Below are 27,218 nucleotides of genomic sequence, written 5' to 3' on the forward strand. Positions count from 1 at the left end.
AGTGTAGTGCAATTTAAAAACGAAAACGACATTAGCTTCATAATGCCAAAGTGGCCAAAGTAAACCTTTCAAACTAAAAGGAACTATCTATTGTCCAATTGTCTTCTTAAAATAACCAGAATTTATTCATCATGCATTGACTGAAAACGTCGTTATTCAGAATAAGAGTGACTGTGTACAAGAAAGTGTGCATTGTTTGTTGGGTACTATTTTCCATATGAATGTTATCATAGTATAACCCAGGTGGATAGTGAATAAAACAAGTATGTATGATATCCTGCTTCAAAATTAGTTTATTATCTATATGTGATTAGTAGGTATTTCACTACAGACAACAAATATGAGCATAGTACTTTTACAATTTTCAATTGCATGTCTCAACAACTTACAAATAATTACGACATTCTGCTATTCCGAAAAAAAAAGGTATTTTCTCGACTAAAATACGAAGACTTTGAGTATACTGTACTATGCTACCAAGCTTCTCTTAACAAACTCTTGTCGCAATATATTAGTAATAAAACAATATTTCATAGCTACATAAAATGCATTCAATTTATATAAAGCATGATGCTGTTTTTCAAATTTTAAACTACTGGCACTGCTAGTTCGCAAAGCTTTGGCTTTCATCTTGGATGAAAGGAAAAACAACAGGATATGGATTTCCAAAATATCCTGGAATAAGAATGGATGGCATGCAATAGACTAATATGGTTTTCATGCAATAGAATACGACAGATTTTTTTGTACCAAACTAGATGTTGAATCACCAATTAGATCTATTCTTTTAGATAACCGGATATTCCCTCAAGGTCTCGCTTCAACCATGCTACATTCAGTCGAATAGTCTCGATAGATTGCGATACTGTGCGTTCCGTTCCTGGGAATTCGTGCTCTTCAAAGAATTTTTCCACCTCCAGCGCTCGTTCTTCAGTTGAGAAGTTTTCGGTAAGGTATTTGATCAGTCTTGACAGTAGAAATCCTCCCTCATAACGATCCAGCAAAACTTTCCAATTCTCCTTGAAATAATCCCATGTCATATCGCGCCCTTTCGGATTCATCGAAACTGAGACGATAACGAAAACCGCATCTTGGGCTCGTACTTCATCCGACATGGCAAAATCTATTACTTTGCGAAGAATATCAACATCGCCAATTGAACCAAGTGCTCGGGAAATGCGATCCTTTTCCTCGTGAAGATCTGTGGCACGGTACAGGCGTAACATTTCGTTAAACGTTGTCAGATCGGCATTCTGCAGTACCGCCTTGTAGCAAGTGCTTCTCAGATCGGCTGGCAGTATGTTTTTACCATTCGCATGTTCCTCGAACCTGAAATTGTACAAAGGGTCACATTCAACCAATGGAAATGCTTCTTCTATACACTACCTCCTTTTAGCCTCTGCCGTTGTTTTAGGACAGTGGAACGAAACAAGTCGGCTAAGAACAAGTGGGCGCAGTAAAGTATCCAAATGACTTTCATCCGGTTTGACGGTCCAGCCAAGTTCATCGGCTACCGTTTGGTAGAGTCGGACACCGTACTGCAATAGCTGCTTCTCAACCGGAGTGTTAGCCAGCAGTAGCTGCAGCTTGGACAGAAAATTGGTTATCGATGACCATACAGTGTAATCGTGTTCGTTCCGACAAGCCTCCATCACTTTTAACGCCTGAAAACAATGCGGTATTATTATAAATTTAATTTAATTTGAAATTAACAAAAATTATTTGAAAATCAACTTACATCAACCGTAGAGCTCCTACCAGCTTGTACCAAGGCAAACAGATCGTCCAGCAATCCGAGTCGATCCAGTGGCTGCATTTTGTTACTACTGATTTCTGGTAGAAACTGATCCAAAAGCGTTGCGGTGTATTGGGTTCGATAGTATCCAATAGATGCAGGATTAAGTTTTACCCACTCGTTCGGTTCGACGGCATCGATGGTAATTTCAACCGATTCTTTGTCCATTATAAACGAGTGAGCGTGAGCCTTTTTCGAGGTTGAGATTATTATAGGGATCATCCAGAGGCACTGTTTCTCCGACTGACAACCATCGGCGCAGAATTTCTCCTGGACCAATTTGAGGGTTCTGGTGTTCCCTTTCTGTTCGGAAGCAACAATCCTCACTACCGGAAATCCCATTTGTTTAATCCAAGTGGACATAATACTTTCAACCGGTTTATTACTCGCTTGTTCAAACGCAGTCCAAAGATCTTCAGTGCAGGTGTTTTTATACTTATGTTGTGTTAGATAAATATGCATTCCTCGTTTGAAGTCATCATCACCAAGGTAATGATAAAGCATCCGAATTACACTGGCACCCTTATTATAGCTGATTTCATCAAAAATTTCGTCGATTTCAGCTGGGTGACCGACAGGAACCTCGATGGGATGAGAGTTTTTGAGGCAGTCTAACTCTAAGGCACGCGTATACATGTCCGTTATAAACTGGTTCCAAATAGAGTAGCTTGGAAACAGATGATTAACGCATAAAAACTCTGCGAATGAGGCATAGCCTTCATTGAGCCACAGGTGGGTCCACCACTCCATCGTGACAAGGTTTCCGAACCATTGATGAGCAATTTCGTGAGCAACGGTCAGAGCGATTGATTGTTTTCGGATCAGTGAAGTATTTTCCGAATCGACCAGAACGAACGTTTCCCGGTAGGTTACCAAACCCCAATTCTCCATAGCACCAGCCGAAAAATCGGATATTGCTACCAAATCCATCTTCGGTAAAGGATAATCAATAGCAAAATAGGAGTTGTAATAGTGAAGAACTTCAATAGCAACATCACGTGCGAATGAACCTTGTTCGTTTTTCCCAATCGGTGTGTATACTCGTACGAGCACTCCATCTTTCGTTTTACCTTCCACAAAATCGAACTCTCCGACGACGACAGCTACCAGATAGGTAGACATTATAGGAGTTCTATCGAACTTCAACACTCTCAAATCGTCACATTCGCTTTCGCTCACTATTGGCATGTTCGACAATGCTACGCGATCCTTTGGTACTGTTAGTGTGATGTCGAAGGTAGCCTTGATTGCAGGTTCATCCCAGCATGGAAAGCATCTCCGTGCGTCCGTTGCCTCGAACTGTGTCACTCCGGCAAATCTCTCTTCACCAGATGGTGAGAAATATTTGCTCCGATAAAATCCTTTCATCTTATCATTCAGTTCTCCGGTGAATTCCACGTCCAACGTTGCTGATCCCGCCGGAATCTCGGATGGAAAAATGAAACACACCGTTTCCTGATCACCGCAGAACTGCGTCTCGCTGGCCACCAATACAGTTTGCTCGGTGCCATGCTTAATTGAAGCTTTACGAATTTCCAAGTCCAGCGCATTTAGTGTTATTCGATCGGTGGGAGACTTTATCTGTAAAATCCGAAAAAAAACTGAATTAAATCACTTGCATTAAAATATTGAATTCACTACTCGTATATCAGTCCCATATGGGTTCTGGTTACTTTTGAGTTTGCCCAACGGATAACGTCTATTTTTATCCTACATTTGAGCAAAAATATTTTGGGGTTAGTTCAGTGTAATATGAAAAAAATATATCAAGTCGGGTCTGTCCCAGCAATTAAAAAGCACGTTTTAAAGACTGTCCAAGAAAGTATGGACGCAACAAAAAACCGCTGCCATTTCGCAATGGTTTAGAATCTGTCAATTTTTATGGCTGCGTCCTGTTGTTTACAATCTTCTCTGACCAATTGTGAATCGATCATTCAGTAATAGCCGTTCAACCGAGAAGGTTGTGTATAGAAGCGTACAGTTTAATAACGCTGGTTAGTTTACACGCGTTAAATACGACAACGGTTGAACTACAGGTAGAGACCTGTTGGCAGCAGCCGTTAAAACGTAAAATCGTGCTGCATAAGAGAGCCCTAGTGCTGGGCCAAGCTGGTGAAGGAAACAACAAAGGGCGTTTCCCAAGCTCTACCCAGGCCACAATATACAGCCACAAGTGCTGAGCAGGAGAGTGCAAAGGCACATTGAAGAAGAAGAGTGCAAAGGCACACAGAAGCAGGAGAGTGCAAAAGCACACCGGTGCGAAGGCACTTCGGTGCAGAAGCATATCGGTGCGGAGCACAAGGAAGAAGGAGACAAGACAACTCGGTCTTTCCACTGCCATACAACACGCAGGTATACACCGGTGACCTGCGCTGGTTGCAGCTGGCGAAGACAAAAGTAAATCGAAAATCGAGTGGTGCTGGATGTCAGGTAGCAGTAGCATCACATCCAACAATCAGCATCCAACAAGAACATCTAGAGCAACGAGGATCTACACGGCAGTGCAACGGAGATAGACAACAATTTCAAGGTAGAAGTTTTTTCTTTTCCTTTTGATTGAGTACTGTATAGTGTTGGTTTATTTTTTATTTTAAAGTTTGATTAAAAATTTTATTGTGATGGATGAATCCATGGACGTAAATCCTAGCATGAATCCTATACCCCCACGAACGAAAAAATATCAGGAGAGCTCTTCTGGGCCTTGGATAGTCTTTTTTAGACGTATATCAAAGCCATTAAACATTTACCAAATTTCTAAAGGTTTGACATCACGATACTCTTCAATCAAAGAGATCATAAAAGTAAATAACGATAAAATTCGTGTTGTGGTAAATAATTTGAAACACGCGAATGATATTGTCTCTTCGGAACATTTCATTAAAGAGTAGAAAGTTTACATACCCTCCAAAGATGTCGAAATTGACGGTGTTGTTACCGAAGCGAGTCTTTCGGTAGATGATTTACTCAAGCATGGTGTTGGTCGTTTCAAGAACTCTATGCTTGAGGGTGTGAAAATACTGGAGTGCAAACAACTGTACTCAGTAGTTTATGAAGAGGGAAAAAAAGTTTATCGCCCATCAGACTCGTTTCGAGTGACATTTGCCGGATCTGCGTTGCCGTCCCATGTCTATGTCGATAAAATTCGCCTCCCTGTTCGGCTTTTTGTTCCAAATGTAATGAATTGTACGAATTGCAAAAAATTCGGACACACAGCTACTTACTGTAGTAATAAACCAAAATGTATTAAGTGTGAAGGACCTCATAAAGATAATGATTGCAACAAGGAAATTGAAAAATGTATTTATTGTGGGGAAAGTCCTCATGAGGATATTTCAGTATGCACTGCATTTAAAGTGCACAAAGACAAAATTAAGCTTTCTTTAAAAGCACGGTCTAAGCGCACATATGCAGAAATGCTTAAAACGGTCATTGATGTCCCCCCTTTGGAAACCGAAAACGGGTTTTCAAATCTAGAGGAAACAGAGGACTCTGACTCTGACGAAAATAGTGAAGGTAATTCGTTTATCACTACCCAAGGGTCAGTTAAGAGAAAGAAGTCTTCTTCCAAATTACCAAAAAAGACACCTAAAGTTTCATCTTCAAAAAAAGATCCCCGTGTTAAACAAAAAAAGTCAAAACCAAAGACTGTGCCTCCTGGTTTGTCAAATTCACAAACCAATCCAGGATCTAGCACAGAAAAAGGTAATAATCCTGTGGGCTCCATTTCACAGCCACCAACAGGATTACTGAAGTTTTCGGAAATTGTTGAATGGATTTTCTCAGCATTCAATATATCTGAACCCTTGAAGACCCTCATAATGGCATTCCTTCCAATAGCTAGAAATTTTTTGAAGCAGTTATCAGCTCAATGGCCAATTGTCTCAGGTTTTGTATCTTTTGATGGATAATTTATCACCCGCCGCAAATGATACAATCACTGTCCTGCAGTGGAATTGTCGAAGCATCATGCCAAAACTTGATTCATTTAAAATTTCATTGCATAGTCAAAAATGTGATGTATTTGCTTTATGCGAAACATGGCTTACTTCAAACATAGCTTTAAATTTTAATGATTTTAACATTATACGTCTCGATAGAGACTCTCCGTATGGTGGAGTGCTTTTGGGAATTAAGAAATGCTGTTCCTTTTATAGATTAAACATCCCTTCAACTTCTAGTATAGAAGTTGTTGCTTGCCAAATAAACATTAAAGGCAAAGATATTTGCATAGCTTCGGTTTATATTCCTCCAAAAGCACAAGTTGGACAGCGACAGCTTAATGAAATGGTTGAAGCCCTTCCTGCTCCACGATTGATTCTGGGGGATTTAAATTCGCACGGCATGATGTGGGGTTCCGTTTACAATGATAGCAGATCATCTTTAATACAAAACATTTGTGACAATTTTAGCATGACGGTATTAAATATGGGTAGCATGACACGGATCCCAAGACCTCCTGCACGCCCAAGTGCATTAGATCTATCTCTTTGCTCAACATCAATTCGACTAGATTGCACCTGGAAAATATTGCCTGATTTACACGGTAGCGATCATTTACCAATCATCATCTCAATTAGCTGTAACAAATGTATTGCTAATTCAGCTAGTATTCCATATGATTTGACAAAAAATATCGACTGGATTAAATACCAAAGTAGAATCTCTAGTATTTTGAATTCAATGGAAGAGCTCCCTCCACTTGAAGAATATGACTTCCTCATTTGTTCGATTCTGGAGGCAGCAGAACAATCCCAAACTAAACGCTTTCCTGGGCCAACGACTAACAGAAGGCCTCCCAACCCCTGGTGGGACAAAGAGTGCTCAGAGGCTAAACTCGCAAAACAAAATGCTTGCAAGACGTTTCTAAAACGGGGAGGAGGAACTCCTCAGAATTTTGAAAAACTTATGGTTTTAGAAACCAAGTACAAGAGCATACTTCGAGCCAAAAAATGTAGCTATTGGAGACATTTTGTCGAAGGTTTGTCAAGAGAAACCTCAATGAGCACTCTTTGGAATACGGCCAGACGAATGAGGAATCGTAACGTGGGCAATGAGAGTGATGAATACTCGAACCGATGGATATTTGACTTTGCTAGGAAAGTTTGCCCAGATTCTGTTCCTACGCAAAGCATTATACGGGAATCTCCTCCAAATAATGGTTTTATTAATAACCCATTTTCAATGATGGAATTTTCTATAGCACTCTTGTCTTGTAACAATAACGCCCCTGGGTTGGACAGAATTAAATTCAACTTGGTGAAGAATCTGCCCGACCTCGCAAAAAGACGTTTGTTGGAATTGTTCAACAAGTTTCTTGAGCAAAATATTGTTCCGCCTGACTGGAGACAAGTGAAAGTTATCGCCATTCAAAAGCCGGGGAAACCAGCTTCCAATCACAACTCATATAGACCCATTGCGATGTTGTCCTGCATCAGAAAATTGTTCGAAAAAATTATTCTACGACGTCTCGACACTTGGGTTGAGACGAACGGTTTGTTGTCAGATACTCAGTTTGGCTTCCGTAGAAATAAAGGGACGAATGATTGCCTTGCATTACTTTCGTCTGACATCCAAATTGCCTTCGCTCAAAAGCAACAAATGGCATCTGTATTTTTAGACATTAAAGGAGCATTTGATTCAGTTTCCATTGATGTTCTTTCAGACAAGCTCCACCAACATGGACTTCCAGCGGTTATAAATAATTATTTGCACAACCTTTTGTCAGAGAAGTGCATGTATTTTTCACATGGTGATTTGGCAACATTCAGAATTAGCTACATGGGTCTCCCGCAAGGCTCATGCCTCAGTCCGCTCCTCTATAATTTTTACGTGAATGACATTGACAGCTGTCTAGTAACCCCATGTACACTAAGGCAATTGGCAGATGATGGCGTGGTTTCAGTTACTGGGCCCAAAGCTATTGATCTGCATAAACCATTGCAAGATACCTTAGATAACTTGTCCGTTTGGGCTGTTCATCTTGGTATCGAATTCTCTGCGGAGAAAACAGAGTTAGTCGTCTTTTCAAGAAAGCATGATCCCGCGCAGCTTCAGCTCCATATGATGGGAAGAATGATCCAACAGGTTTTAACTTTTAAATACCTCGGGGTGTGGTTCGATTCCAAATGCACGTGGGGAGGACACATTAGGTATCTGATAACGAAATGCCAACAAAGAGTAAATTTTCTTCGAACAATAACAGGATCTTGGTGGGGTTCTCATCCGCAAGATCTAATAAAATTGTATCAAACAACGATACTTTCAGTGATGGAATATGGATGCGTTTGTTTTCGTTCCGCTGCAAACTCTCATATTATCAAACTTGAGCGAATTCAGTACCGTTGTTTGCGAATTGCCTTAGGCTGCATGAATTCGACACATACAATGAGTCTTGAAGTTCTGGCGGGAGTTCTTCCATTAAAAGATCGATTTTGGGAGCTTTCATCACGCCTGCTAATAAGATGTGAGGTGCTGAATCCCATGGTAATTAATAATTTCGAACGACTAGTCGAGCTTCGATCTCAAACAAAATTTATGACAGTATATTTTAACCATATGTCACAGGAAATCAACCCTTCAAGATATATTCCTATCCGTGTCAGCATCCTAAGTGCCCCTGACTCAACTTTATTTTTCGATACATCCATGCAGCGTGAAGTGCGTGGAATCCCGGATCATCTACGCTCGACGGAAATCCCAAAAATATTTTCAAGTAAGTTCAGGCATATTGACTCTGAGAAAATGTTTTACACGGACGGATCGCGAATTGAAGAAGCGACAGGGTTTGGTATGTTCAACAATAATGTTTCGGCCTCATTTAGGCTTCAAGAACCTGCATCTGTTTATATAGCAGAGCTAGCAGCAGTTCATTATAGTTTGAGTGTAATCGTCACATTATCTCCAAACCATTATTTCCTCTTCACAGATAGTCTGAGTGCAATTGAAGCCATTCGCTCAATCGCTGCTGGCAAAAATGAACCGTTTTTCTTGGGTAAAATAAAACAGTGTCTGAACGACATATTGAATAATAATTATCTAATCACTATAGTCTGGGTCCCGGCTCATTGCTCCATTCCAGGCAATGAAAGAGCCGATAATTTAGCCACACGTGGTGCTATTGAGGGTGAAATTTATGAGCGACCGATTGCTTTCAACGAATTCTATAGTTCGTCTCGCCAAAGAACACTTGCCAGCTGGCAAGCATCTTGGGATAGAGATGATCTGGGTCGGTGGATGCACTCAATTATTCCGAAAATATCGACAAAGGCATGGTTCAGGGGACTGGATGTGAGTAGGGATTTCATTCGTGTGATGTCCAGACTCATGTCCAATCACTACACGTTAGATGCACATCTCCTTCGAATTGGGCTCTCCGAGACTAATCATTGTGCTTGCGGAGAAGGTTATCGGGATATTGATCATGTCGTTTGGACATGCGTGGAGTATCGTGATGTCAGATCTCAACTAATAAATTCTTTGCGTACCCAAGGTAAACTATCCAATATCCCAGTTCGAGACATTCTTGCTTGTCGTGACCTTTCATACATGAAACTTATTTATCATTTCATAAAGAAAATTGGAATTTCAATTTAATAAAGGCCCCTTTTAAGACTTAGTTCTGATCCCAGCTGCGTCCATGAGTTCAACCAATAGCTAAATTAGAATAAAAATTATGTAATGATACAAACAAACTCGAAACAGTTTATGAAATTATCAACAAAATGTCTGAAAATAACAGCTTATTTTATAATTTATAGAAGTTAATCGTTTGGTTCAAATAATATTTCCGAGTAGATTTCATAATTAATGACGAGTTACCTAAGATGATATTTAAGCTATAAGAGAATATGTTTTAATAAATTCAAAACGTTGTGACTATGTTAGAATTAAATTAGGATAAGAATATTATGTAAAAGTGATGCTACGGCGAAGAAAAACTTATGTAAACTGCCTTAAGAAATAAACGTATTTATGAAAGAAAAAAAATTGTGAATCGAAAAATTGTGTACATATGGTGCACAGAACGCGGGCTGTCACTGAGAAAGATAGCAAAATGGAAGGAGTAAGTGAAAAAGCCGGTCCTGCTTACCCTCAGTTGGATAAACGTATACTGAAGGCGTTCGAGCAAAAGAAGGAGGTTTCAGTTCGGGATGTGGCCAAAAAAGTGGGCACGTCGAAGTCAAATGTTCTTCGTCCTAAAGAATGTTTGAATCTTCGAACCTATAAGAAGCAGAAACAACCAAAACGTAGTCCGAAACAAGAAGCATCGATCAGGACGAGGGTTCGAAAGCTGTACAATACGATTCTTGCTGGAAATTTGAACTGCATAATCATGGACGACGAAACCTACGTGAAACTCGATTGCAAATCCTTGCCGGGACTACAATATTATACGGTGCGAGAAGGGCAAGTGTTAAACCAGTCCGAGACATCGATTGAAGTCGAAAAATTTGGTAAGAATGCTATAGTCTGGCAAGCGATTTGTAGCTGCGGTAAGATTTCGAAACCCTTCATCACCACTGCTTCAATGAGCAGCGAAATATACATCAAGGAATGTTTACACAAACGACTTCTACCCATGATTCGAAGCCACAAGAATCCTGTTGTCTTCTGGCCGGATCTTGCTTCTTGCCACTACTCGAAATCAATGGTAGAATGGTATACTACCAAAAATGTCACTTTCGTCCCAAAAGACATGAATCCACCAAATTGCCTACAACTTCGACCAATTGAGGAATTTTGGGCATTAACGAAGGCACATCTTAGGAAACATGTCTCGGCAGCCGAAACCATTCAACAGTTCGAAAAAGATTGGAAAAAAGAGTCAAAACTTGTCGCCAAGAAGTCTGCACGGAATTTAATGAGGAACGTTCGCAAGAAGGTGCGCCAGCTAGTCTAGCAAATGTTGAGAATTATATTCTGTTGTTGCAGTCTAATATTATCAGTATATCGAATAAAATTTGAATATCTAACACTTGTGAATTATTTACTGCGAAATCAAAGTGCGTCCATACTTTCTGAGACAGTCTTTGGTAACTAAAAAATGTCCACTTTGTATTTTTCTTGGATCGATCTCAGTTCCTCGCCAAAATAGCTTCCTTCAAATCAAACGTATTTCACCCATTGCACCCATGCAAATAACTATTGAAAGAACTAAGAGAGGTGTTACAATAAAATATATCTGAAATTTATTCGAAAGTCGTTTGAAATTGTGAGTATAAATTTCAAACGACTTTCGAATAAATTTCAGATATATTTTATTGTAACACCTCTCTTAGTTCTTTCAATAGTTATTTGCATCACGACTTTGTCCAAACACATAATTTTCGATTGTTTAAATATTTTAATTGTTTTTCTCGTTTCTAAAAATTGTTCAAAATCTCTTAAAATTATTGCCCAAAGACTTCGAATTTCCTGGCCTATCAAAAAAATTCTAACTCACACTTACCTATTGGTGGTACTCGATAAGCCGGTATAACTGTGAGACACAGTAAGAAAAATAGATTTACACCAATATCATTCAAAGAGAAAGTCCCATACGTCACGCAGGAAATCGAAAGTCAAAAAAGGCAAGCGGGTAATGTCCAATACATAACCAGATGACGTGAATGCAAATAAAGTATCTCTGATATTAAAAAATCTGGACCTGAAATTCTGGAACTGAATTTTTCTGCCAAGTCCTAGAACTGAATCCTGAAACTCGAAGGTGTTGCTAGAGTCAAACATTAAATTCTGAACCTGAACTCGGCAAATTCTGAACCTGAACTCGGACCCGAAACTGAATTGTTAAACTGATCTCTAAGCCTGTGTTTTGGAACGAAATTCGAGACAAAGATTCTGGTTCGGAACTAAATTCTGAACCTGCACCATAGCACCGAACTCGGGACCGGGATTCTGATCTGCAGATGAATTTTAGTTACAGGATTTCGTTTCTAAATTCGGAACCAGAATTCAGCTAGGAAATTGAATTCAATTACATTTCTAGAATTGTCTAAATTTTGGAATAAAATTCTAGACTTGCTTTCTTGTCTAGAACTCTAGACCTGGACTCTGGAATGCAATTCCGAACTGAGTTCTGGAAATACAACGGAATCTGCGATCTGGGTTTTGTTCCAAAGTTCTGAACCTAAATTTTGAAACTGTGTTCAATTCCAAAATCCCGGCTTAGAATCAAGTTCTGGAATTCGGTTTTAGTTTCAGAATTCTGGTATCCATTCTGAACGAGGAACTGAATTTTAGATCTGAGCTCTTGTTATGAAAGAAAAATAAGACTAAATTTCAGAACTAAACTCTAGAATTCAGTTTTGGACCATCGAATTTTTTATTTCATTACCTATAAAGCATTTTAAAAAAAGTGTATCATAAATTCCTAATCATATGAATTGTACAACTTTGGTTCCGCCGTTTTTTTCCAAAATTAAAAACTTTATTGAGAAAAAGTGCTTACAGATGTATTATTCAAAATATTGTCCGTCGCTAGCGACAACTTTCTCATCGAACGGAATAGGTGGAAGTCAGAAGGGGCGACATCTGGGGAATACGGCGCGTGGGGCAAGACTTCCCATTTCCAGGTACTTTTTGACCACTTTTACGACGTGAGGCCGAGCATTGTCGTGTTGTTGATACCGAGTTTCCTTCTTTCTGAAACATGTCCAGGGCCTTGAGACGTTTTGAAATGGCTTGCTGACTCACTCTCAACGATTCGGCAAGCTCTTCTTGGGTTTGGCACGAATCTTCATGTTTGTCTTCGACATCGAAATCACCATTTTTAAAACGTTGAAACCACTCCCGACACGTTCTTTTACTCAGAGCAGCATCACCGTAAGTTTCTGAGAGCATTCGATGTGCTTCAGCTGCATTGTTTTTCGAATTGTAACAGAAAAGTGAAACTTCCCGCAAATGGCGGTAATTGGGCACATAAACAGACATTTTCGAGCGTGAATAATACGAAAACAAGAACAACTGTCACTGAAACGGCGATGACAATTCGTTAGGCACTGTACACACTTATTTTGAAGGCATTATCATCTATGTATTTTGACCAGCCTCCACCGGTACAGCCACCTAACAGTGGAAGCAAAGTTGTACACCTGATATCTCCGATGACGTAGAGAAAAAAAAGTTCATACGTTGAGTAAAACAAGAGATATTCACGATCAAAAATTTATCACTCTCACATTTATAGTCCTTAAAAGGGCAGGTTCTACGGTCGTTGTCTGCATTTCGGTTTGTTTAGATCCAATGCAAAAGATCAGCAGCTGAATGTTGATGTAGTTGTCTTGTTAAAATCTGTTTTAATCCACCTAGTGGTGTAATGCTGTCTTTCGCATATTAATCATACAATCATATATAATACCGCGGCATTCTTCAAAATAATTTTCTTCGATTCTTGAGAGAACAACCGAAATCGGTTTTTTTGGCTGGCTACTGGTAAAAACTATCAATCGGAATAGTTTTAAGGTCGATTTAGAAAAATTTTACGTTTTTTCGTTCTTTTTAGTGATGGTATAAAATTTACCCTATATTTTCGGAACCGGAAGTCGGTCGGATTCGGATGACATTTAGGAATTCCGTATGAGTCCACAGGACCTTTCATTTGAGCCTAAGTTTGTGTAAATCGGTCAAACCATTGCTGAGATCCATATGGGAAAATATGATTACTGATAGCACTAAGTGACGGTATACCGTTTTTGACACACTTTACCCTATTATTCCGAAATCGGAGGGTCGGATCCAGATGAAATTAAGAAATTTTGTAAAGGACCGTAAGTCCATTCTTTTGAGCTTAGGTTTGTAAAAATTGGTCACACCATCTCTGAGAAGAATGAGTAAGTAGTTCCAAATTTTAATTTATTCGCTAATCACTCTATAATTCCGGAAGTCGGATCCAGATGTAATTCAGTAGTTTCGTAAATGACTATAAGGCTAAGTTTGTGGAATTCGGTCGTGCCATCTCTGAGAAAAGTTAGTATACAAAATTTCATTATTTTGCATATTTTATTCCAAAGCTCCGGAACCGGAAGTCTGATACGAACAAACTAAATTCAGAAATTTAGTATGGAACCTAGAGAGTTTTAGTATGTTCACATTAGCGCTGATGTCAGTGATATACGGATATACTTGTTATCCGATGATATCATGTGCGATATCACATGATATCCCATACAATTTGATGTCAGCGCGTATCACCATTTTGACATGATATACGGGATATCATGTACGATATCATGTCGAGTTGTCAAAAATCGCAACTAGCAACACGGATAATGGCATTGAACGCACTCATTTATGAACGTCACTTCGAGTGTGATAATAAACAATCATTATAATTTAGATTTTTTCAACGAATACTAGCGTTCGGAGACCATTAAATGCAAGACTTAAATTATTGATTGAATTGTAGGAGAGAAAAGCAATATTATTGATCTTACTCCTAATGGGAACATTCAATATGACAACTTGATTGTCAAACGATATCATTTCGATCATATGTGAACACTTCCACGTGATATGCATATCATCTCGGTATATCAAGTGATATAAGCGCTAATGTGAACATGGTATTTGTTAAAATCGGTTAGGCCATCTCCGAAAAATGGACTTATTTTCACAAATTATGCACATTTTACCCCATAATTCCGGAACCGGAAGTCGGATCGAAATAATCTTCAGGAATTTTGTATGGGACTACAACACCATTTATTTGTCTCTAAGTTTGTGAAAATCGAGTTAGCCATCTCTGAGAAAAGGTAGTGCAAAAGAACGTTACATACACACATACTTACGTACACAAACTGATATTTTGTGTACTCGACGAACTGAGTCGAATGATATATGACACTTGGCCCTCCGGGACTCGGTTCAAATGTCGGCTTTCACAGTGATTACATAACCTTTCTATTTGAGAAAGGCAAAACTAAACTCACACTGCGAACGGTGCACAAAAAGAATCCGTTCCGCATTAGAACTGAATTCTGAAACCTGAAACTATGTTCAGAAACTGAACCTTCGATAGTGGAACTGGAACTGAGATCTGAATCAGAACCAACCTAAATGGTGCATTTGCTTTACTTCCAGCCAGAGTTACCAGATATACGGATTTTACAGTATTCTACTGGTTTTCAAGTGCATTGGTAAAATTTACTGATTTTTATCCGGATTTCGCAAAAAATACTGATTTTTATATTTATAGTGCCATAAAGATGGAGATAATTTACTCTGGATTGAACTACATTTTTTCGTAATAAATAATAAAAAATCGTTCACAAACCAGAAAAACGCCCTTGCATAAATTACGCAATAATTGATATAAAAAACATGTAATCAATGTAAAATAAGTAATACGAATTTATGTTGATTTGCTTCCTCTACCACCACCCCGATATTATATAGAATACAGAAATTCAGTGCGCACGTTCTGGCATCGCTGCTTTCTGCTCAGGCTAGTATGTTCGGAATATATAGCTGCCCTTACACGTGACAATATTATTGTCAATCCCAAGTATTGTCAATACCGTCAATCCAATTGGTTTGATAACTAGAGTCCGAGTTTTTCGAGAAATTCAAGTGTTTGGTGCTTTAAATATTGCAAATGAATATTAAAATATTGAGAGAAGAGGCCATTGCACATATTTAACAGTTTCTCTCTGGAGAGAAAGTATTGTCGGGTTGATGGGCAGTTTTGATTTTTTGACAATATTTTCGTCAATCCAATGAAGTTTCCATTACACGATCAAAAGTATTGTCAATACTCCTTGTATTGACAATAATATTGTCTCGTGTAAGGGCTGCTTATCAAATGTTAACCTTCTATACCGACCTAGTAGATAAGGTAGAAATGAAATATCGCTTACAACCTCAAAACCATCGTGCCTGCTACGAGAAAGACAAACATGCGTCATGAGGCTTTCTCTTTGATACTCACTACCATAAACTTTAGAAAACTTTAGTTTTGAAATATTTGTGATTATGTCATACAACTGCATATTTTATTATAGAATGCTGATCATATTTTCGATTGCATGTAGCAAAATTATGTTAATATGTTAAACATAACAAGAGACATTCACGATCAAAAACTTATCACTCTCTCAGAGAGTAAATTTTGAAAAGGCGCCCCATAGTAAAGTAAGACGTATTCACGTCAAAACATAGTAAGTGCAAAACTAACAACTTATTTTAAACCCGTTGAAACGACATCGTTTTGATCATCCCTGGAGCGAACCGCAACCGCTGCAACGAACAACAAGATCAAAACATAAAGGAAACAAATAGAGTATGAAGTTGTGTAACACTTTACCAATTCCAATAGGTACCCCGCGAGCAGCCGGCTTGTATGGTGCCACATGATGTGAGTAGTTCTTGGTAGTATGGCACGTACCATTTTAATGCCGAAACGGCAGGTGTACAATAACAGCTGCTGGGATCGGTTTACAATTTTTCATATCACATCGCACAGTGGGGACTTTATTGATATCAGAAATATTGTTTGTTAGTTGAATACTAGACTAATTGGTTTTTTGTGATATCAAACATTTTAAATAACCAGGAAAAGGTTATTTTGACCTATTTAGATCCGGTTCGATGACACTATGCATTACGAGTGACATTGAATTGCACGCCATAGGAAACTTGCCGTATATTCATCACAGCAGGTTTTGGTTCAACAAAAGGGTGAAAAACAGGTTTAACCCGTTGGTTCGCACGAAAAAAAACTTTCACCGATTAGGTAAATATTCATAATAATACAATTTTTGAAACTACCGTTAACAAAGTTACGACCGATCACCAAAACCAAAAGCCAAATCCGTATAGAATTGATTGACAGCCTATAGAGCAGAACCTATCATTTGAATCTAAAAGGAAACTAGTAGCATAAATCATTTGAAATAGTTTGTCGAGATCGCTGAGTATATTGTGTAGGGTTGTCGAAATGTCGATCGATTAATCGAGTAATTGTAATCGATTAGTTTGAAATTAATGTTCGATTAATAAACTAATCGAATAACTCGAAAAATCCAATTGTGGTTTCTATACCCGGTGAAAAACGAACGTCGAACCTAGTGAAAAATTGCTGGCCAATATATTTCGTGATGAAAACAAAACAATATGTAAGAGCGATTCACACGTGGCATCAGGTGACTATCGCCGGCTTGGAACAACAACATAAATTGTAAGCAGTTCATATGGAGGCACACAATGTCAAGTTCACGGAACATTTTGACGTCCGGTACGTGAGTAATATTAGATGAAAACAAACCAATCTCATTTGCAATTGTAGTTGTGAGTGAGCTGTCAAAAAAAGCAATATTAATAATCGAATCATTCATCTAGTAATCGATCAATGGCTCAGAAAATCTATTAAAATTTAATCGATTAGTTTGAAAAGTTATACTCGATTATTGAGTAATCGAGTAATTTAAAAAATTCGACATCTCTATGCATGTATATCGACGTGAATATTTCAAAAGGGTCTAAAATGACATATTCTCTTTGTTTACTTTCTCTTCTTTTTATATCTTCATTTTTCACGTTTACTTACCATTCATTTGTATAGAAAAGCACTCAACATTTCGATATCAAAACTAAATAATTAACGAACATTTGTATAATAACAGAAATAATCGAAAGAAAAAGTAAACAAACAGAATCTGTCATTGCATTTTGGGCCCATTTGCAATGTTCACGACGTCAATACGTATGTAACAAAAATGTGCGCTTGAAACTAGCAGTAGTTTTGACGATAAATAACTAACCAAAGTTTCAGTACACATTAGTGTATGCAGTGGCGTACCAAGATTTACCGCCCCCATCGTTGGTTTAGTGAGCAAAAAAAAGGTAAGCTCCATTTCCGGAAAAATGACTTGGGCGAGCAAAAAGATCCCAACGATTGGTTTGCCGCCACCCTCCAAACGTTGCGCCCGGGGCGAGTGGCCTCTTCGACCCCCCTAGATACGCCACTGAGTGTATGCTATCTGGTCTTGGATTCAGTATAAGGAAAAAAAACAAAATAGAACTGACATCGATTTTTCGGAGATGGCTGAACCGATTTTTAAAAATATAGATTGAAGTTAAATGTCTTATGATTCCATACAAAATTATTAATTCCGATTATCAAGAGGAAACTAAACTGTTCCTGAGGTTGTTTCTTTTTTCCTAACTGAATCAGTCATAATCTTGGTCTCGTTAATAGTTGAAATAACAGAAATTATAACTTAATTCAGACTGAAGGTCTAGGGTTGGTCTGCTCCGGATCCATTCGCGAGTGTTTTTATTTTATTCATTCAGTGGTCGTGTTTCATCCCGCGTTGCTGACAGCAGAGCGAGCAGGAAAAAAGGGATACTGGTGAGATCGTTCCTTGGAGATATTTTATATTTTTCTTACTTATTATATTTCTCCTACTCCAAAATCAGGTTTTTTTGAGATCATATTGTTTACCAAAACATATCCGGATCTCTTTCACTCTCTACTAACACATCTCCTATCCGTGATGCTCGTGGAGATACAGTGGTACCCGCGGTCTCTTGAAACAACGAGTATCGGACTAACATTCCTTCCTTTCCCTCAGTAGCACAGCCTTTGGTCGTTGCCAGCGTCGTTATTGATCATTCAATAAAAAGTTAGGAGTGAGTGGGTATGTACAGTGATAATGATTTGCTTCTCCCAGGCTTCATTTTCTTGGTTCATTGTACATCTCCACTCATTCGGTCAATCACGAAGTGCAACTACGGGCGATCTACTTCAGCTCAGCTCAGCACAGAAATTATAACTAAATTTGGCATAGGTTATAACAAAATTGTTACAAACGTTGATATGTAAAAAACAATATTATATCTAAATTTGCTACACATTTTGTTTGGCTTTACCACTATTATTACTTAATTTTTGGGGGAAAAGGTTTTACCGTGCAAATTTAAAAATTGATTACGTGAAGCAAAGATGAAATTGTATACTTTTAGGCGATTTGACTTGCCATAAAAAAGTCACGCAGCTACCACAACTGGTTTCGAACCTGGAAGTTTTTAAGTTTTTTTTTGTTGAGCAAGGCAAGTTTTTTACTTTAGTCTATAATCCGGCTGAACAAACCTCAAATATCATTTCCGAACGAATTACAGAGATATGATAATAAATAAACTTTTATTTTATTTCGATTATGTAGGATTTATCTTATCGCTAATTCATTTTTCCAGATTAGATTACAGGTAAGTTGATCCTAGGCGGGCTGTACACGGTTTTGCCTATCCTACAACCTCAGCTCAATCGGCAGAGAGCAAATTTTCGGATTTTCTGATCCTATGGTAATTGAACCTAGGTGGGTGGCATGAAAGGCATCGACTAACCCATCACGCTATACTCGTCCCTTAGTTGGAATAAAGTTGTCATACTAAAAGTTTTGAATCATAGAATGAGTCACCAGAATCAACCATAAATAGGATGAAGGTCTAAAAATCAAATTAATTTTGAAACTATTCAGTAAAAATCATCGCATCAATACTGAACCGAGATAAATAATGGTACGCTTACCCTTGTTGCATTGCCAGCAATATGGCATCACCAACACGACTAGGTCTAGCGCTCTTGTTTACACAGACAGAACGATATTAAAATGAATCAACAAAAACGAGATATATTTCAGAAAACATGCCACGGAATACAATGACCGCTACGCAAAATGTTTCGTTGACCTTCTCTGAAAGTGAAATTGCTCGAAACCGTTGAATAGGTGCTAAAGACAACTCTGTTGGAAAACATTACGGTAAATCGGGTTTCGTATTGCCTTATTGAGCTTGTTCTACTGTAAGATGTTTTCATATTTGGATTAATCTCCGCCATGGAATATCGGAAATTATTAGAATATCTGCTTTATACTTTAAACACATTCCAAATATTCAACACATAGGGTAACGGCTCCTTATTTCATCTGAGTTTCTTTTTTCTTAACTTTGATCATGAATCATATCTAGTACCTGAACCAAACTGTTAAAATGTTTATTTAAGTTTTGGTCACCCTTTCCCATTAAAAAAAAGTGGTTTTAAATCCTTCAGCGATCGATTACCATTTAAAAATAAATTCGCTGTCCAATTTAGAAAATATTTCGTCTGACGTTTTACAGCTCGTTATGTTTCTGAATATGACCTGATTGATTCGTCTCGAAACATGATCATTATTTCACATAATTACACAACCATTCAATGTTGGATGACATCATAGTTAGTAATGTTGGTTTCATTCCAATATATGTCAACATAACGCTGTTCAATGTGTGTTTCATCGGCTGTGTATCTGATATTTTCATATTTTTAAAAGGGCCAATCCAGATTAACTTTTCAGTATAACATTGAATGTAAAACGAAAGGAAAAGGGAATGACTCGATAATTTTAATAAGTCGCATGGATTCCAAACTGGTTCTTAAAATATCGTGTGTTGTTTCACAGTTGGCATTAGGCCCTTCTACGAAGAATTCTAACATTCTGAACCTGATAGTGTAATAGTGCAATATTTTGTTTTGATTGCTATCGCAATTCAATTATTCATAGGATGAATATAAGACCAACGATAGGATGAATAAAAATCCATGGAAATGAAATTAGGAACAGAATAGTGAACATATCAGAAGTGTTTTTAGCTGTTTTTTCTTTCTATGTAGAAAGGTATTAGAACTGCTGGAAAATCCGAAACGGAGCCTCGGAGACCCATAGACTTGTATGCCAATCGACTCAATTCGACGAAATTTGGAAATGTCTATGTATGTGCGTGCACCTTTTTACGAATTTTGGGTCATTAATCAGGTTCGAAGAACAAATGGCTGTGACTTCTGGTTCCGCAGATATGACGGTATAAGTGACGTAACCGACAAAACATGTTGTTTTTTACCGCTCTAGTTTATATAATAGGTTACCAATATTTTGGGGTCACCTCTTATTTCGTAAAGCGGTAGTGCTCAAAAGTTTTATCACCTCGAAAAAAGTCCACATGCGAGAGTTGAGCTAAATAGGGTATGGATAGAAGGGGTGTTGCCTGGCGGTTAAGGTTTGATAATTTTCGATTCTAAAAAATCACCATTTCCGAAATCGAAAATTTTTTGGTGATGCTGAATGTCTTAGAATTACATGAAAGTTATAGGGTAAAGTGTGTTAAATATTGTACACCGTCACATGAAGCGGCGAAACAGAAGACGTAAAAACATTTTAGACTGGCCTCGAAATCAACTCCAATCGATGGTAATTATCAGTAGACAGCCGAACAAAACGACTCCGGCCATCCTGGTTCCCGGTTTTCGATTAACGACGGGAGATAGTAGTTATATACTCAAAAATGGATCTCACCCACTCAGAGATTGCAGAGCCGATATTCCCAACATCAGGATCAAATGAAGAGTATTATGGTTTCTTTACTGTTGACCAAAAACGAGAACGTGTTTATGATTCTGAGCAGTGTTTGGCCTTGTTTAAACGTAACAAACCGGAGTTTTTGCGTCGATATGTGACAATGGATTAAATATGGATTCATCACTTCACTCCGGAATCAAAACGATCGTCATCCGAGTGAACAGCAACTGGTGAACCTCGTCCAAAGCGCCTGAAAGCACAACAATCGGTGTAATATTGATAGACTATCTTGAGAAAAGAAATACCATTAAATATTATAAAGCATTATTGAAGCGTTTAGGGCTGAAATTGCAAAGAAATGACCGCATATGGTAAAGAAGGAAACTGTTCGCAGACCTAAAAAAGTGCTAGCCGGTAAGAAATTTCGAACGAATGAAGAGGTTATCGCTAAAACTGAGGCAAATTTTAAAACGAAAGAAAAATCGATTTTGATTATTTATCCTCAATTTCAAGATGTCGAGAAGTGATTCGGTTTTGAACACTGGCAATATTGCTACCCTTAGTTTTGATAGAAGTTTATATTTGTTTGTAATCACGGACCAAAGGATACGGCCAGCATAAATATTTACCAACGTCATCTGGAAGACACACGCTATATTCAGTTCATCAACCACTGCGGATTGCCAGCTGTAGACTGGATTCTCGAGAATAGACAATTTCAACACCAATATTACAGTTTTATGTTAGTCGTTAACTAAAATTAGAAAAAGTCGGCATCTTAGAGCTTAAGCAGTGTGCCTAAAAAATTATATTATATTGTTGAATAAAAAAATTTGTTTGTAATCAATCGTCGATTATTGTTGGCAAAGCTCAATTCGATAATCATTGTGTGAAGAAATTTGAATATTAAGATTTCAAAACAGCTGGATTTTGTTGTCTATATTCCGCATTAACGATACAAGAAGTACGTCTCTTATAGTTTTTTTAAACTAAATATGTAAATTTCACCAATTTAAAATAAAAACATCCTTGCGATTTGCAGAATTGATATTTTATCCAAAACTATATAGCTTCACCAATTCCAAGTGCTCTTATTTTGATAAAATACACAATGTGTGTTGGTTTTACAATACATAAAAATTTGTATAGTATTGTAGAATAATTTTTCACGAAAAAAAAAACTACGTCAAATCGGAAAAATCACTTTATCAAAAGAATGAAAACTCACTTCCACAAAAGAACTGTTCCCCGTGTTAGCACCGTACAATGTGTGTGATTATTGTGTCCAATTGCACATTAATATGTTTCCAACGAATATCCTCTGAGTGATTTTCAAACGTTTCTATTAAATTATTAAACAGAAAACATGTCCAAAATACGAAGGGATGTACAATCATAGGTCGCCACTACCACGTCCACGTGTGAAAAGTTTGGTTAATAATGTCCACATGCCTACTATTATCACCATTATCAGATGCCGACACAGGCAATCGTTAAATAATCAACAGTAATCAGACTTGTAGAATAATTGCTGTATTGTATAGCTTGGAGACTTACCTGGACTTGAACCGAAGTTTTTCCCTCGAACGTGAACGACTTTAGGTTCGGTTTCAACGACAGATTGTAATGTTCCGGTACCACATTTGTAGGCAGTCTCTGGAAAGCTGGTTTGGATGACATCTTGTCGGATTCACCGCAGACAGGAAATTTCTCACTTGTGTTACTAGTACTTTTATCTCGAACCGACGGGTGATTACTCATACAACTATCAGTCCGACTTGACACGCTACAAAATTGCACTACAGAGCAATTGTATATCGTGTGACTGATATTTTGATAAAGCCGGTCACATATGCAAAATTTGTGGAAATCAATTCCGTGCACTGTCGATGGAAGTGAGTGTGGTCTACGAGCAACCAATCCGCAGTGATCACGACACGGTTGCTGCAACACTGACCGACTTGGATTTGTGACCACGAGGGGTAGATTCGTGAACCACAAAGGGGTAGGCAGAGTGCGCGCTAGGATTGAAAACGAATGGTTTTCACGTAGGAACTGCTGTTGAAAGCGCCACGGAGACACTGTCACTTGCACTGATGAATGGAATTTAGTGAAATTACTGCAATTCTGACATTTTACTGCATCGCCTTCAACTACAAACAGTTCGGGAGATACGGAAAGGATGACGTAAGCTGTTACTGTTATCTAGAATGGGGTTTGAGTTATTTTACATACAGTGAAACGAGAGAATTCTTCAACTTCAACTTCGAACCGAATCCAAGCGAACCACGATACTAACAGTAAAAGGTAACGCGATAGACTGTCGCATTAAATTGCTTTCGTTCGGAATAATGGCGAAATCTCTTTGGCGAGAGAACTAAATATGACTCTTTCTAAAAGTAACTTGCTGCTCACGCGCCTTCAGTGAGTCCAGATTCGTGTGTTTTATTTGACTCTGGAGTTTAAGAAGTCGTCATGAAAAGTAATCACACGTTTATTTCCAGTTACATTTGAATCGATTTGGCTTGAAATTACTGTTTTTTTTTCTTTTTATATTTTAGACCTATGAACCACCAAAAATTAATGTGACAGTATCATACTTCTTAAGAAGTGAAGAAACTTTATGATTATGATCAATTTGAATTTGAATTGAATTTTGAGAATAAATTGTAGCACGGAAAAACATTAAACCGAAAATTGTTAAATTTGAATGATGTTTATAATTCGCTACATAAAAACCAACTAGTCCAAGTCAAGCAGAGTAGAGTTGAGAGTAGAGCAATCAGCTAATTATATGTTCATTATTTCTGTTTGAAATCAAGCTATAATTATTCAAGTCAAATTACTGATTCAGTTGTTCGATATGACCGAGAATTTTTTTGTCTAAAATAATGTAATGATTTGTTTTTCGTCTTTTTAAGACATAGGACCGTCTTGAGGTAGTTTTAAATTTGATCAGTATCTAACGACGAAAACCGATTGGAAAAATGACATGCGAATGCAATTATGTAATGAAAACCGCGAAAATGTTACCGCAGAGACGGAACTCAAACTCCTAACCGAGGAAATCGTCTTGTAAATTCAATCCCCCTTTTCGCGATTTTTTATTACATGGTTGCATTCGCATGTCATTTTTCTATCTATTTTTCTCTTTAGATACTGATTAAATTTACAACTAGCTCACAAGACGGCTCTGCATATAATAATGTAAATAACGTAAAAATAATTAGTTAATTAGCAAAAATTTTAATGCACATATTTGAAACAGGTTACTGAATGGAACTTTTACTTTACAATTCGACCGTCCCACGACAAAAGGGCCTAACTGCAAATGACAGGATCTCTTGGTTTACTTTTTCTTTCACGATTTACCGAACAGATTTTATATTTGACGCTTTACTCTTCGCCAAACTTTCAAGGTAAAACTACAATCTTTCGATTTTGTAGTTAGGCCCTTTTGTCGTGGGACTATCGAATTCTTCATTTGTATATATATACGTTGAAAGCAAAACTAAGCGTTTCTTTTTAAATATTCTGCCCTGTTCATTGAAAAATCAATGTAGTCCAATTATTTTAAATCGATCATGGTGTTAAATCAGATTTTTGATTCAACTGATGTCTATTTCATAGTACCGTGAAGTTAAATGTCGAGTAAATTTCATGATTTTTCTGTGTAATGTTGAAATGATAAAAACATTTTTTATATACTGTCCCATCGGAAGATGTTGCAAAACCACAGGTCACTGCCAAGTGGAAAAATTTGGTTGATAATGTTCATAACATATTACATAACATCGTGTTGGTTGGTACTTTTGCAGCAATCAAGGCAGTACAATTTAATCAGTTAACACATTTAATTTAAGTACCCCGAGTCGCCGGTTCACGGTATAATGCACTGGTCTAACAAGTCAGCTGTCGTGGATTCTTAGTGTCCGTAGAATCGAATCACTGTCCATGCAACAATCATGTACACTCAAGAGTCGGCTGGGAAGTCTATTAAAACAGGTGAAGTTCCGCATCGGATTGTAGTACCCTGACTCCACTTTTTTATGAATTAGTGCTACACAGTGGAAAAAAACTTCAATGATACGTTATTTAGGGGTTAACCTACACAGTTCGAAAAATTCTTGTGATTTTACATCTTATCAGATGCACATATAAATTCATACAGTCTCACTTGCTAGCCGAGTGCAAATTACACTCGGAGCCAGTAAATTTCTTTACGAATGAAATATTGTGTCATTTGAGAAGTTCAGTGCATTGTATCGTTTGAAGTATTATGTCACCTGTAAAATTCATAATTTCTTTCTGTGTATTCTTGTGCATAGGACATATAACCATTTTTAAACACTCTATGTTTCGTATTCGAGTCAGTGCAAAACAGTTTATGTTGAACTGCTATACCACCCAGTACTGCAACATAAACCGTTAAGGCCATCGCCATGCGCGCGGGTGGTTTTAGGAAATTTTCGATGGAAATTCTGAAAAATTTGGCAAAACCAAAAACATACAAACCTTGGAAATACTTTTATCTATCTACAGGGTGAGAATGGCTGGAAAATTCGGAGGATTTTCCGAGCCTTATCAAAAATAGCTCTGAAAAATGAGTGTTTTTGTGATCTTTCACTATTATCTGGAAAAATAATGCGATGACATACATTTTTTTTTTTCAAATAAATCTTATGATGGATACAATAATTACATTCGAACACAATTTTGGAAAACCTTTTCACGCTTTTCATAGAAAATCCACGAATTTCAAAAATTTCCTCGAAATCGGTTATATGAAATTCGTTGATTTTCCATGAAAAGCGTGAAAAGGTTTTGTAAAATGTGCCCGAATGTGATTCTAGTTGCCAGCGTAGTTTTTTTGAAAAAAAAAATTTCATTCCATCGAATTATTTGTTTAAATAATTGTGAAAGATTACAAAAAAAGCTCATTTTTTCAGTGCTATTTTTGATAAGACTCGGAAAATCCTCCGAATTTTCGAGCCATTTTCACCCTGTAGATAGATAAAAGTATTTCAAAGGTCTGTATGTTTTTGGTTTTGTCAAATTTTTCAAAATTTCCATCGAAAATTTCTTAAAACCACCCGCGCGCATGGTACTTCGGTTGAGCTATTGGGTGGTATAACAGTTTAACATAAACTGTTATTATAGCACTGAATTAAACTTCCGGTTATCTAATCAAAATTCATGCCGAAAAAGATTCGGCTTTGATTTCAAATTGGTACACGTTTAAACTGGACCTATAATTAATATTGAGCAGGAACAAGTATTTGAGAAATTCGGATGTTTCGGTTTGTTCACAACAGTTAAAGACAAATTGTGGCATCGAATGTTCAAAATAGGTCTCAGTTTTCTTCAGCTGTTTACATGCAATTTTTATAAAAAGTATTACATGAATGTAAATAAACACTCTATTGTTGAAGAAAACTTATCTCGCAACACTGATAGCTTCCCGGTGAGAATAAACATACACTTACCGAATGTTTTCAATGAAATCCACGCTTTGCGAAAATGAAATTTATTCTTACTAATTTGTCTATGCATTCTTTAAAAGTTAAACTTACTAATTTATCATACACTCATAAGTTACGAATGAAAGAACTCGAACTAACTTCCATAGCCTGTCGTCAACCACTTTCACTGATATTGGAGAGAAATGACAGCCCTCTTCGATTAAACTTCCAATTTTTGTTCTCTCTTGCTCACCTCACGCGAAGTTTGCTTCTGGAGAAATGTTTCCTACGTACCGCCAGGGTTGCCATATAACTCGACGTAGAACCAAACTTGCAATAAGAGTCTGCATAAACGTATACTTATTTCTTGAAATGTCAATGTACTGTAATTCGGAGTTCAATTGCGGTTCGAACAAATCGCTGTTCATGCCAACTTTGAACTGCCGGTGTGGCTCAATTATTACCTTTACCTATATTTCCTTACATCGTAAACGGATATCTATCAATTTAATTCATAATTGTCAGCGGATGTTAAGATTATGATTTATGAAAGTAGCTATTGGAAAAAAATGCTCCCATTTCTCACTAGAAGCGCTGTAGTGTCTCCGTACAGTGGGAAATCTACGTTTA

At 37.6% G+C, this 27,218-nt stretch overlaps 1 protein-coding gene across 4 annotated transcripts; it reads right to left on the reverse strand.

Annotated features, from left to right (window-relative positions):
* Positions 1-268: 268 nt before the first annotated feature.
* LOC131435230 (puromycin-sensitive aminopeptidase) lies at positions 269-26,806 on the reverse strand. Of its 4 annotated transcripts, none has more exons than XM_058602895.1 (5): positions 26,613-26,806; positions 22,684-23,279; positions 1,739-3,376; positions 1,387-1,664; positions 269-1,329 (listed from the first exon to the last, which is right to left on the reverse strand). In XM_058602895.1, exons 1-5 carry the CDS (start codon positions 26,677-26,679, stop codon positions 780-782), a joined length of 3,129 nt encoding a protein of 1,042 aa, XP_058458878.1. In that variant the 5' UTR covers positions 26,680-26,806; the 3' UTR covers positions 269-779. The 4 variants fall into 4 exon arrangements, with proteins under 4 accessions (XP_058458878.1, XP_058458880.1, XP_058458881.1 ...); XM_058602897.1 differs by lacking the exon at positions 26,613-26,806 and adding an exon at positions 23,362-23,502; XM_058602898.1 differs by lacking the exon at positions 22,684-23,279.
* Positions 26,807-27,218: the final 412 nt, after the last annotated feature.

Source organism: Malaya genurostris, chromosome 3 (assembly GCF_030247185.1).
Source record: "Malaya genurostris strain Urasoe2022 chromosome 3, Malgen_1.1, whole genome shotgun sequence".
NCBI lineage: Eukaryota > Metazoa > Arthropoda > Insecta > Diptera > Culicidae > Malaya > Malaya genurostris.

Coding starts and splice junctions, on each gene's coding strand:
- LOC131435230 (XM_058602895.1), bottom strand. CDS start 26,679: ATGCATAGACAAATTAGTAAGAATAAATTTCATTTTCGCAAAGCGTGG. Junction 3,377..22,683: donor AAACTTCGGTTCAAGTCCAG/GTAAGTCTCCAA, acceptor CGGATTTTACAG/ATAAAGTCTCCCACCGATCG. Junction 1,665..1,738: donor GTAGGAGCTCTACGGTTGAT/GTAAGTTGATTT, acceptor CATTGTTTTCAG/GCGTTAAAAGTGATGGAGGC.